Source organism: Mirounga angustirostris, unplaced genomic scaffold, assembly GCF_029215605.1.
Source record: "Mirounga angustirostris isolate CCGP_5_RB_7025 unplaced genomic scaffold, mMirAng1.0.hap1 SCAF_7, whole genome shotgun sequence".
NCBI lineage: Eukaryota > Metazoa > Chordata > Mammalia > Carnivora > Phocidae > Mirounga > Mirounga angustirostris.
The window spans coordinates 8,463,591-8,476,409 of NW_026991715.1; the positions used below are offsets into that span (position 1 = coordinate 8,463,591).

General features: G+C 59.3%; 1 protein-coding gene across 2 annotated transcripts; it reads left to right on the forward strand.

Annotated features, from left to right (window-relative positions):
* Window positions 1–6,458: 6,458 nt before the first annotated feature.
* On the forward strand, window positions 6,459–12,671 carry LTC4S (leukotriene C4 synthase). 2 transcript variants are annotated; one of them, XM_045886296.2, is made up of 5 exons: window positions 6,459–9,606; window positions 11,057–11,156; window positions 11,269–11,339; window positions 11,418–11,499; window positions 11,644–12,671. In XM_045886296.2, exons 1-5 carry the CDS (start codon window positions 9,549–9,551, stop codon window positions 11,783–11,785), a joined length of 453 nt encoding a protein of 150 aa, XP_045742252.1. In that variant the 5' UTR covers window positions 6,459–9,548; the 3' UTR covers window positions 11,786–12,671. The 2 variants fall into 2 exon arrangements, with proteins under 2 accessions (XP_045742252.1, XP_064451847.1); XM_064595777.1 differs by lacking the exon at window positions 11,644–12,671 and having other exon boundaries at window positions 6,459–11,156; window positions 11,418–11,603.
* The last annotated feature ends 148 nt before the right edge of the window (window positions 12,672–12,819 follow it).

Here is a 12,819-nt window from a genome sequence, read left to right on the forward strand (position 1 = left end):
CTCTTTTTCACCAATAAATGTAAAAAGAACGGAATTAGAAAATCACCATTTGGCCACCATCATCATAATAAGTGACTCGGGCAAGAATCACTAATGGTTGTTAAAAGCAGTCCGTGAGGGGTGCTTGGGTGGCTCAGTCGTTAGGCGTCTGTCTTCGGCTCAGGTATGATCCCGGGGTCTTGGGATCGGGCCCCGCATTGGGCTCCCTGCTCAGTGGGAAGCCTGCTTCTCCCTCTCCCACTCGCCCTGCTTGTGTTCCCTCTCTCACTATGTCTCTCTCTGTCAAATAAATAAATAAAAATCTTTAAAAAAAAAAAAAAGCCATCAGTGAAAGTTTGAGGAGTAACAGGATTTTTTTCCTAGAACCTCAAAGTGTGACCCGACAAAGAGAAGTTTCAATGGGACAGAGAGTAATTTTTTGTCAAAGATCAACAAAGCCAGGCTTGAGGTGCAGGAGGTAAAAACAGATTGGGGACTCCAGCAGATTTCTTGAAAAATCACAAGAAGCAGGTAAGAGGGTTGGTCATTGTCATCATCAAAGCGATGAGGCGCTTCGTGAATCAGGCTTCTCCCTCCCTCAGAGACTGGGAGACAGAGGCCCCCCAGCCTTCCTGAGGATGACATTTCAAAGGGACATTTCAGAGAAGTGACTTAAACAGGTGTAAGGTTTTTATATAAAGGCTCTAAGAACGGGAGGTCAGGAGCTGATCTGGAGTTGGCAGGAACAAAGAGTAAATTCTTTCGTCAGCCTTTAGCTTTTCCAGACTGGCACTCAAAGGGGCTGGGTCATCCCAGTGGCCTTAGGCTTAGGCTGCCAGAAGCCATGGCAGAATTTGGGCAAAGTCCCTTCGTGTGAGGGGTTTGGAAAGAGTCGGGGTGCGGAGAGTGCTTGCAGATCTCACTTTACAGTAGAGAAACCAGCAGACCCCATGTTAACAGCACAATTGAAACATTTTCAAGAACAAGGCTCACTCGATAGAGCATGTGACTCGATCTTGGGGGTGTAGAGATTACTTAAAGTCTTCTGAGGGAAAAAAAGAAGAAAACACCAAACCTATCTTCAGGAACAGGACACACTGACATCACATATCTTCCTGACAGTTCCTCAAGAGGAACCTCTCCCCTGACTCTCCTGCTCAGAGTGCATGATCGATTGTCATCAGCGGAAACCTCAGATAAACCCAAATTAGTGGATTTCTGCAAAATAACTGGCCTGCTCTCACGAAAGACAAAGATCTGTGAACCGACGAAGTCTTCCAGACTAAAGGAGACTAAACGCCCTTGACAGTGCAACACAGCTCCGAATCCTGGGGTTTCTTTTGCCATAAGGACGGGCAATACCTCATGAAAGTCTGTTGATTCGATAATGCTATTGTCTTTTTTATTTTTATTTTATTTTTTAAAGATTCTATTTATTTATTTGAGAGAGAGAGAGAGAGAGCACAAGCAGGGGGAGCGGCAGGGAGAGGAGAGGCAGAAGCAGACTCCCCCTGCTGAGCAGGGAGCCCAATGCGGGGCTCGATCCCAGGACCCTGGGATCATGACCTGAGCCAAAGGCAGACGCTGAACCGACTGAGCCACCCAGGCACCCCTATTATATTTCAATTAAAAAAAAAAACAGACAGTAGGGGCCCCAGGGTGGCTCACCCGGTTAAGCGTCCAAGGTGCTGGGCTGCAGTGGTGGGTGACCCGGGTACTTCTGTGTGCCCAGGCCCCCACTCAGCCAATACAAGCGTCTCTTCCCTTGCATGATGGTCCTCTGTTGTGACTTGTTGGGTCCCCTAGAAGCAGCTGAGATGACAGGCTGCTCTGGCCACATACTCACTTGGGCCCCAGTGTCCCGTGGCCCCATGGTCCAGTTTCGCTTCATATTCGGAATGATGTACATTTCCTGGGGGGACGGCACAGCCTCGCCCCAGGGCCCTGCGGCTGTGCTAGACCCTTACCGGTGCTTGCCGGAAATACAGGACATCTCTTTCTCTATCACAGATACTTCCAGCCCCAGGGGATCTGCTGAGCCTGGTGGACCAGGAAGGGGCTTGCTTGCTCCGCAGTCCCCGCTGCAAAGCCTCTTCCTTGCCCTAGGCCCTGAGCACAGCCGGCAGCCTTCTGTGTCATCCAATAAATGTGTCACAGTAGGGTCCCCCAGGGCGGAATATGCTGCTTCCCAAACCCAAGGAGACCTACCAAGTTCCTTTTCTCATGGTAGGAGGTGCAAAGTGCAATGACCTATACTAACTTCCGAGGGGATGTGCGACAGGTCGCGGAGGGGACGAGTCCCTGGCCGCCCCCCACCCCCCCGTGTGCATGTCTCAGCAAGGCCACCGAGGGTACTGGGCGTTTCCTGCTCCTCTGACCAATCACACGACGTCGGCCCAAGACTGGACCGAGGTGGTTTGGGGGGAATGCCCAGAGCATCAGGGCCCCTCCCAACTGAGTTATGGCAGAGAGAGTGGGACCCTTCAAATAGTCCTGGGGCGAGACTACACGTGTAATGCTGTCCGTCCGCCAGGAGTGCGAACTGCTCCCCGTCCTCTTTTCACGCAGGAGAGGAAATGAAGCAGCCGGGGCTGCGCGTCGGCCACTCGAGCCGGGAAGTGCGCGCTGGTAAGTGTCACGCCTGGTACAGCCACTGCTGGGAGGCGGGGCTCCTCGGCTCTCCGCAGGGGCCAGCCTGGTGAACAGCGTGGGGACGCGATGAGCGCCACCGCCCTCCAACAGCCAAGGCCTTCCGTGCGGCAGCTTCCTCCCAGGCAATCTCGTTCTTTAATGTACTCGCTTGGTGACTGGGTAACCGTTCTAGGAGATGCCACTTGGCTTTTCTCCCCCAATACCTCCCACTCTCTAGGTCAAGGAGCCAGTGTGGGGACCTGCCTGTGTCAGAGGGTCCCCAAGTCCAGCCCGGGTCCCGTGATGTGCTGGGAGAAGCCCCAGGACTCAGCAGTAGCGATGCTCCGAGTACGACACTCAGTGGAGGCCATGCTGGATTCGGGCCTGTGGGTGCAGGGCAATCAGCACAGGGCAGAAGGCACGAGGGGTGGAGATGAGGGAAGCAGGCGCAAGCTCTGGAGTCACACAGGACAGGCATCATTCCTCCAGCAATAAGATGTGATGACGCGTGTGAATCTGGCCGACCGGGAAAGCTCACCAGAGCCTCCGCACCCCGGGTTTTTACTGGGGGGGCTGGTCATGTAGGTACCGCCTGTCTAGCAGGAACTGCAGTTCCAGACGCCCCAGAGGAGAGCAGATGCTCCCCATAAACCCCAACAGGTTAGGCACAGTGGGGTCATTCTTTTCTTTTTTTTTTTTTTAAAGATTTTATTTATTTATTTGAGAGAGAGAGAATGAGAGAGAGCAAGCACATGAGACGGGGGAGGGTCCGAGGGAGAAGCAGGCTCCCCTCCGAGCAGGGAGCCCGATGCAGGACTCGATCCAGGGACTCCAGGATCATGACCTGAGCCGAAGGCAGTCGCTTAACCGACTGAGCCACCCAGGCGCCCCAGTAGGGTCATTCTTATCGGTTAATGGTGGGAACCCTCCTGAAACCTAAGTTAACGGAGGTCAGCCAAGGGCCAACCCTGCAAGGACAGCCGCATTGTGCAAACTCTGTTTCGCACCATGCCAACCGCCCAGTGCGACCGGCCAAGGATACATCTAGGAACAAGGGAAATGACCCAGGGCTCTCGAGCCCGGCTCATTCACTGTGAAGTGGGACTTGGCTAGGACTCTTTTTGGGAGGCCCAGAACACACTTGGGCTTGTTACCCGACTCCCCATGGCCGCTGTGCTCTGGGATGGGTGGTAAGGGACGGACGAAAGAACAGGGTGCCTGTGGAACAATGGAGAGGGGAAGAGGCAGAAATAATAAAGCATAGCACACACCTGTCAGAAGCCAGGTGTCAACGACAACCATGATGGTTGGCGCCATCAGAATGCAGGGTCTGGGGCGCCGGGGTGGCCCAGTCAGTTGGGCGTCTGCCTTCGGCTCAGGTCATGATCCCGGGGTCCTGGGATCGAGCCCCACATCGGGCTCCCTGCTCTGCGGGGAGCCTGCTTCTCCCTCTCCCGCTCCCCCTGCTTGTGTTCCTGCTCTCACTGTCTCTCTCTGTCAAATAAATAAATAAAATCTTAAAAAAAAAAAAAGTGGCAGGGTCTAGAGCGATAGCTCTCAGAAAGTGGGGTACCTAGTGACGAGAGAAGTAGGCAGCTGATGGGGATACACTCAGATATAACCAAAGGAGATCAAGAATGGACAAGCCGAAAGCCAAGTTAGCCAACCCAGTGGGAACTCACGTCCCTTGCCCGTTTCCAAACCCAAATCAGTGCTCAGACCCAGAACCCACCGACAGAAGCGGAGGCCAGGGGTCCTTGTGAAAACCTGTGACACCATGGCCTGCGCCACCCACCCCATCCTCCCCTGAAGGGATGTGTCCTGTGTACTCCGGTCACTGTCTGCTCACTGTCAGCTCAGTGGTTTCCAGGGGGAGGGAGCAGGACAGCCAGACCAGCTGGGCTGCCCTTTGTTTCCTCCTTCATGGGTCTGGTTCTTTGAGCACCCACCCCATGCCGAGCCTGGGGCCCAGGCAGAACACAGGCTTCTCCTTGTAGGCCCTCCCGGAAGGGTGCGGAGCTAGAAAACCCACCAAGGAAAACAGAGAGGGACAAAGGGCAGCCAGGGAAGGGTCTCCGGAGTCCTGGCGGGTGCCTAAGGGGCACCAGTGTCCGAAGGGCATTAGGCTGAGCAAGACCAAGGTCAGAGCCATGAATCAGTGAGGAACTCTGCTGGTGGAGCGTGGGCTAGGGGCAGGCTGGGCTGAAAGTCAGGAGCAAGATGTGCCAGCATCAGAGGTCTTCCCTCCCTCCCTTCCTTCCTCCCTCCCTCCCTCCGTCCCTCCCTTTTCTCCCTCCCTTCCTTCCTTCCTTCCTTTTCCTCCCTCCCTCCCTCCCTTTCCTTCCTTCCTCCTTTTCCTCCCTCCCTCCCTCCCCTTCCTTCCTTCCTTCCTTCCTCCCTCCCTCCCTTTCCTTCCTTCCTCCCTCCCTCCTTCCCTTTCCTTCCTTCCTTCCTTCCTCCCTCCCTCCCTCCCCTTCCTTCCTTCCTCCCTCCCTTTCCTTCCTTCCTCCCTCCCTCCCTCCGTCCCTCCCTTTTCTCTCTCCCTCCCTTCCTTCCTTCCTTTTCCTCCCTCCCTTTTCTTCCTTCCTCCTTTTCCTCCCTCCCTCCCTCCCCTTCCTTCCTTCCTTCCTCCCTCCCTTTCCTTCCTTCCTCCCTCCCTCCCTCCCTTTCCTCCCTTCCTTCCTTCCAAAGCCTACCGTGGTAACCTGTGGAATTCATGGCCCTTCTGATGTGAAGGGCACATGACACTTCTGTGCATTCTTGTCAAAACTGAGTCTAACCTCATTCTAACCATGTGACAACATCAGACAAACCAACCATTCTACAGCAGAATGGACTGGCGGTCCCCAACAGTGCCGAGATCATGAAAGAATAAGACAGGCTGAGGGACCGTCCAGTTGTCCCAGACCAGAGGAGGCTAAGGACACATGATCCTCCATTGGATCCTGGACCAGTAAAAGGACATTATGGGACAACTATTGAAATCTGGATAAGGTCTATAGATTAATAGTCCCGGATCAATGTTACTCTCCTGGTCGTAATCATTATACCATTGTTACATAACATGCTAGCATTTGAGGAAGCTCGGTCAAGCATATACAAACATTCTTTGTACTATGCATAAAAACAACTTCATTGAGGTATTCAGTTGGCCTTTGAAAAACACGGGTTTGAACCGCGCAGGTCCACTTATACACGGAATTTTTTCAATAAATACAGTATAGGACTGTAAATGTATTTTCTCTTCCTTATGATTTTTTTTTTAAGATTTTATTTATTTATTTGACAGAGACACAGCGAGAGAGGGAACACAAGCAGGGGGTGGGAGAGGGAGAAGCAGGGAGCCCAATGTGGGGCTCGATCCCAGGACCCTGGGACCATGACCTGAGCCGAAGGCAGACGCTTAACGACTGAGCCACCCAGGTGCCCCCGCCACTCCCCTTTTATTATTTTTTTAAAATTTAGCTTATCGTCTGAGTTCTGTACTGTTTATCATGGTCTGTTGTTCTGAAGTTGTGGTTTCTTCTCAACAAAATGGTTCTGCTAGCTCTTCCACTCCTCAGAGGTCCTTGATGAGCTCAGCTTCCAGAACGTTCCTTAGGGCCCTGTAGGGCCTGTAGCACGGAGGGAATGGTCCAGGGTCACAGAGGCGCATCCTGCAGGGGCTCAGGGAGGGACTTTTCTGCTTCCTTCATGATATTAGCACCTCAGGGCCGCACAGGAGGGTGGCTCGGTGGGCCGGGCCCGGAGGGGCCTCGGGCGAAACCTCGGTCAGCCTGAGCAGGCCCAGCCCAGGCAGGGCCCTGAGAGGCTGGGTGCGGGCAGAGGGAGGTAGGTGCAGATGGAAAGGTCTGGGGAGAGCTCCAGGGGTGGAGACCCCACTGACGGACGGCCTGGACATCCGCCCAAGAACTTCCTCAGAAGCTGCTTGTGCTAGGCCTCAGCTTCCTGTTGCCGGCAGATCGGCCTGGAAGGGAGGTTATCTAGGCCTCAAAGGAAATGAGGGTTTGGCAGAGAGGAGCTCCTGGAACGTGTGGAGACCCACAGACACACATGTGAGCTCCCACACGCGGCCAGCACAGGGTCCCCGGGAGACACAGGCCATGAGGGCAGGAGACACGCGTGGTCCACGCAGACGGCCCGGCGGGGGCTGGACGGGAGGCCAGAGCAAGGGGGCTGTGGCCAGGACTTTCAGGGAGGAAGGGGGCTGAGCGGCAGAGCGAGAGCGAGAGCGAGCGTGAGCTGGAGGGCACGTCTCCGGTCTGTTTCCGAGCTTCCCTCCGTCATGTCTCCACCACGGAGTGTCTACTGCACTCAAGGCAGAGCTGGTGTAAAGCAGGGCGCGGACGTGGCGCCCCACCCCTGCCAGCGCGGAGCCTGCAGCGCCCCCTGGGGAGCCGCTGGGTCCCTGATGGCAAAGGGCATTCCTTGGGCACCGGCCAGGCCAGGAGAGGGGCGAGGAAAGGGGCTCTTGGGGAGCCCAGCAGGTTACAAAGCTCTCAGGCTGGAACCCAGGCTTGGGGGCAGCCAGGAAGGAGGCCAGCTGGGCTGTGGAGTTACTCTCAGAAAATACATTGTAAGCCCTAAGGGGTGAGTGTGGGAGCAGCTGAAAGGTCGGCAGTGATCCTGTTCTCGGGCTGTTGAACGCAGTGGCCTGGTAGGAGCAGGATCCCACGATCCTCGGGGGGCAGGGCATGAGTTAGGAGCCAGGAAGGAATGTCACCTCAGTCCCCCCTTTCTGCACCTGGCGCTTGCGCGAACATCCCGCTCCTCCCCTATCCCATGACTGACTCCCTGCATGCCTACGCCCAGGGGAGAATGCAAGCCCGCTTCCAGGTATGTGCCATCCCTTTGTACTCCTTTCCCACGCTTGGAGGCATCTGTCCTGGCTTTTCTGATAAAAAAACAAAATAAAAGCTATGTGCGGGATTCAGGGGCGGCTGAATCTCTCCCTTGCATAGGCAGCCCTGCACAGCTGATCAGATTGCTGACTGAGGACCTTATCTCAGGGCGCCACGACCCTGGGTGGCAAGGACAGAGCTCCTGAGGTCCCAGGACGCTGATGTGGGGAGACTCCCCCAGAGTGACCAGGCACAGGGTGCCGGGGCATCACAATGGCCCAAGACTATATGCAGTGGCGGTCGCCCCAAAGACCCGGCCGCTCCGACCCTCCCGCAGCCTGGCCTGCTCGTGCGTGTGTATCAGTCTGGACTCTGCCACTGCTGACCAAACCCCTCTGACCAGCCTGAGCCGAAAGGAGAAGTGGCTGTCTTTTTTGTTGTTGTTGTTATGTTAATCACCATACATTACATCATCAGTTTTAGATGGAGTGTTCCATGATTCATTGTTTGCGTATAACACCCAGTGCTCCATGCAGAACGTGCCCTCTTTAACACCCATCACCAGGCTAACCCATCCTCCCACCCCCTTCCCTGAGAAGTGGCTATCTTACAAAACGGAAAGGCTGCCTGGCCAGAGGGCCGTGCCAGGCAAGGTGGCCCCTGGACCCGCCGCCAGGATAGTGTAAGCTTCTCCAGGACATCAGCCACCTCTCTTCTCCAAGTGTGGCCTCGTGATGGCTCTCTCCTCCTCAGGGTGGCCAGTGGCCGTAAAGGACCCTCAGAAATCTTCCTCCCTGCTCTGAGTTCCCTTTCCCAAAGTTCTAAGGAAGTTTCCAGAACTGCTTCTCACCCTCTTGAGTTAGCCTCGGCCGGCAGTCAGTTCTGACTCACATGTCCATCCCTCGGGCCTTGGGGGCGGGGGTGGCAGGCAGCTAGCTCTGTCCACACCACAGGACCTGGGAAGGGGAAGGGTTGGGACCTCCCGAGGGAGGGACGCTGGGCAGGTGGAAACAGCAGGTGACCGTTCTGGGGTCAGAGCCCCAGGAGAGCATGGGCTCGACGACGATCTTGAGTGGGCTGAGCCCCCTGCAGGCCGGCAGGGCCGTCTTCGGGACGGCCTGTGTGGACGGAGCCCAGGCAGCTGTGAGGCTGGCAGGCATCAGGTTTCCTGAAGGGCGCAGGGATGTGGCTGCGCTCAGTGTGGTCTGGGTGCGGGGACCGCCCCGCATCAGGGTTCCATGTTCCAGCACAGCCCTGGTTGGGCCACAGGGAAACAGGCATATGTATGGGGAGTGGGGTGGGGTCGGGGCTGGGAACCCTCGAGAAGCCCGTGATCTGTGCCCCGAGGAGAGATGACCGGGACAGGGCAGAGCTCGGAAGGTGGCGCTGGGGGTGGATTTGAGAATGAGCAGGACTTGAAGATCAGTGGAAAGTGGTAGCAGTGGGGGGGTCTGGAGGGTTCAGGGCAGAGCCTCTGGTTTCCTGAAAGTGGACCCAGGACAAGGGGAGATCTGGAGAGCCAACTGGGACTTGCTGAGGGTGCAGGGCCTGGAGGACGCAGGGTCGACAAGGCGGCAGTGTGCTCGGGTGACCGCATGGGCTGTGGTCACAGAAGGGGTAAGAACGACCGGGAAGGGGCGCCTTGGCGGGGGGGGGGGGGGGCTCAGTCCTTTAAGCGACCGGCTCTTCGATTCGGCTCAGGTCATGATCTCAGGGTCGTGGGATCGAGCCCTGCATCAGGCTCCACGATGAGTGCAGAGTCTGCTTGTCCCTCTCCTTCTGCTCTCCCTCTCTCAAATAAATAAATAAAATCTTAAAAAAAAAAAAAAAAGAATGACTGGGAGGAAGTGGCCGGGCTGTCCCCAGCCCGCTGCTCCATCCTTCCTGGGGCTCTGTCTGGCCCTAGTTTCCGCCCGCCTTGCCTGCTCAGGCTTCTGCACTTTCACTGGACTGTCATACCCCTCCCTCAGGCCCCCTCCACTGAGAAGGGGCGGGGAGAAGGGCCATCCTTCCTCCAGGCCAGCCTCTGAGCTGATAAGAGCTCCCCAGTGACTCTCTTCACACACCAGCTCGGGGCCCCGCCGAGCAGCCAGCACCATGAAGGACGAGGTGGCTCTTCTGGCCACTGTCACCCTCCTGGGAGTCCTGCTGCAAGGTGAGCTGGCTCCTGTTTTGGGAGGGGAGTGGGCCCTGGACTCCTGCAGCCTGCCTTCTGCCCTGCAGGCCCTGGGGAGGGGCTGGAGGGCACAGGGCAGGGGGAGGGGCAGAGGCAGGGCCCCTAGCCCAGACTCCTGGGGCCCCAGTTCTTCCCACCCCAGTTGAAGGCTGAGAAGCTTACACTGTCCTGGCGGTGGGTCCAGAAGAGGGGCAGCCGTGGGCCTGGTGCAGCCCTACTCCAGCTGATCCTGCCCTCTCCCACTGGTCCCAGCAGGGCCCAGCTCTGCCTTCAAAGGCATCCTCTCTATGCTGGGATCCACATGGAGCTGGACAGGGTTGGAATCTGCTCCCTGAGCCCCCAAAGGGGCCTGTGCGGTGGCCTTTTAGACTGGCCCTAAAGGACACATTCCCAGGCTAGATATTCTTGCCACTTGGGCCACCGTTACCCCAGGCTGTAGGGGCTAGGACAAAGCACAGCCTGGGCCGGGCCCCGCGGGGGCCGGAGCAGACAGGCTGACTTGATCTCCAGCAAGCTTGGCTCGTAGCCCCTCCTCATGGAGCCACAGGCCCCCCTCTAGGTCCTACACTGATGATACACATGCCCTTGCTGGAAGGCAGCTGGAGACAACCAGCACTGGGGCTGTGTGTATGTGGTGGGGACCTGGCCTGAGGCCAAGAGAAGGCCCCTGTGCTCTTAGATCCTCTGGGGCCAGCCCACCCTCCACACCCACCCATGCTGGAATGGAGGGAGACAGAGCCCCAGGAGGCCCGGGGTGGGCCTAGAAGAGTCCCAGCAGCAACCACCTGGGGCTAGGGGAGGGGATGTCTGTGAGATTTAGGTCGGGGTCCGAACACCCCGACAGAGAAATTCAGGCGGGAACCCATACCATAGTTTGGAGGCACAGGGCCCAGGCTTGAGTGATCCTGGCCTGATGTAGGGTCAAGAGATCCTCCCCGCCTAGCGGGCCCTGTAGGTGGGGACCAGGAACTATAAATCACAGGGTGTGTGCTCCCCAGTACCTGGTAGGGAAGCCACCTCCGCCCTCAAGCCCTGGTGGTATGCCCTGTTCAGGGACCCCGGAAGTCTAGGTCCATGCCTAAAGAGTGGGAGCTGGTCATTTGCCTGTGTTTTGCAAGTCAAGTGAGCTTGCAGGTCCCTTCCGGGTACAGGTGTACCTGGGGAGGTGGGGTGGGAGTGGGGGAACAGGGTCTCTTGGCATCCCAGGCCCGCACCCTGCCCTCCCTCTTGAGCATCTTGGATACAGGGCAGGCCCAGAAACAAGGGGTGCGGGCGAGAGATCCCCTTGGCCGGGCTTTATTTTCCAGGAGGGCTTTAAAGGGGAGTCGTGACAAGGTCAGCATGGAGAAAGGAGAAAAGGTAGGGACGCGACGGAGGGTGCGGGCCTCGGGGCAGCCGGACCTGACTCCCGCCCATCGTCGCCCCCCAGCCTATTTCTCCCTGCAGGTGATCTCGGCGCGCAGGGTCTTCCGCGTGTCGCCGCCGCTCACCACCGGGCCGCCGGAGTTCGAGCGCGTCTACCGAGCCCAGTGAGACTGGGCGGGAGGGCGCGGGGCAGGAAGGGGGCGAGCCCGGGTAGCGGCAGGGTCCGAGCCCCCCCACGCCCCGCCGGCGCCCTCATGCCGCCCGCCCCCACCGCAGAGTGAACTGCAGCGAGTACTTCCCGCTGTTCCTCGCCACGCTCTGGGTCGCCGGCATCTTCTTTCACGAAGGTCTGCGCTCGGGACAGGCGCGCGCGCCCCGCCGCCCCGGGGTCCCGCGCCAGCCGGCTCAGCCTGCCCCTCTCGCAGGTACGGCGGCCCTGTGCGGGCTGGTCTACCTGTTCGCGCGCCTCCGCTACTTCCAGGGCTACGCGCGCTCGGCGCAGCAAAGGTGAGGACCTGGGCGGGCCTCCGGGGAGGTCACGAGGGGCCGGGGAAAGGGGAGGGCGTGGGGGCTTGTGGGCGGGGTCCTGACGGCCCGGGCCGGGGGGCGGGGCCGCAGTCGCCCCGCCTCCCCGCTGAGCCCCGCCCGCAGGTTGAGCCCGCTGTACGCGAGCGCGCTCGCGCTCTGGCTGCTCGTGGCGCTGGCGGCGCTCGGCCTGCTCGTCCACTTTCTCCCCCGCGCGCTGCGCGCCGCGCTCCTCGCACGGCTCGGGAAGCTGCTGCCCGGGGCCTGAGGTGGAGGACGCGCGGTCGGCGGAACCGGAGAAGAGCCGGAGCTTCCGGGAGGACGGGAGGGGTGCTCGCCCCATCCCAATCTCCAATTAAAGTGCCGATGACCGGACCCCGAGCGCATTCTCTGGGTCGGAGGGGTTCGCGTACCGCGCGCTGTGGAGCCCAGCCCGGGGCCGCGGCAGTCGGGTGCGCGTCCCGGGGGTGGGGCTGCGGAAGGACCGGGGCCGCCCTTCTCGCGGGGGCTCACCCCGCGGCGCCTCCTCCCTGCGTTCAGCGCTCTCCTCGCCTGTCCCCTCCTCTGAGGCCTGCCGCCTCCTCACTGTCCCCCAGCCGCCCTCTTCCTCGTCCCCCGGCTTTCACAGCTGACACCAGGGCCATTTTCCGGTCCGCACTCGGTGCCCGGCGTCCAGCAGCACGTGGTGTGGGTGTTCAGGGCCCCCCGCGGCGGAGCCGTGGGGGCGACGACCAGTGCGGGCAGTGGAGCTGTGACAGGCGCTCTCGGGGGGGAAACGTCCTGGTGCTTGGGGGACCAGACCTGGGCAGGCCTGCTGGCCGGACGGAGCGTCCCTGAAGAGGTGAATTTTTAGCCGAGACGCCAGAGGAGAGGAGCTTTCCAGGCGGGGCAGCCGCGCGTGCACGGGCCCCCGAGGTGGACGGCAGACCCTAAAACGTGTCAGAGACTGGGGGGTGGGGGGCGTGGCGGAAGGTGCGCGGGGCCTTGGGGACCGTGGACGAGGGCAGGGCTGGGACTCACGAAGTGGGAGATCCGGGATGCCTTGGGCTTGAGAGGAGCAGGCAGTTGGGGCGGGATGATGGGAGCTAGGGGGCGCGCTGGGGCGGGGGGCGGCGGTCAGGAAGCAGAGGCGGCTTTGGGCGCCGGGCCCCCCGATTCCGCGCCGCGTCCACCCGCGAGTCACCCACCGGCGGCCGAGGTCGTGCGGCGCTGCACGGAGGGCCGAGGTGGCAGCGGGCACGGGTGGCACTGGCCTCCCGCCACCAGCCGGAGCTCTCGCAACACTCACACTGGAGGCACGCA

Excerpts from the sequence above, each read along its gene's own strand:
- LTC4S (XM_064595777.1), top strand. The coding sequence starts at position 10,702 with ATGCCTAAAGAGTGGGAGCTGGTCATTTGCCTGTGTTTTGCAAGTCAA. Across the intron at positions 11,157-11,268 it reads GAGCGCGTCTACCGAGCCCA|AGTGAACTGCAGCGAGTACT; the intron begins GTGAGACTGGGC and ends CCCCCACCGCAG. Across the intron at positions 11,340-11,417 it reads CGGCATCTTCTTTCACGAAG|GTACGGCGGCCCTGTGCGGG; the intron begins GTCTGCGCTCGG and ends CCCCTCTCGCAG.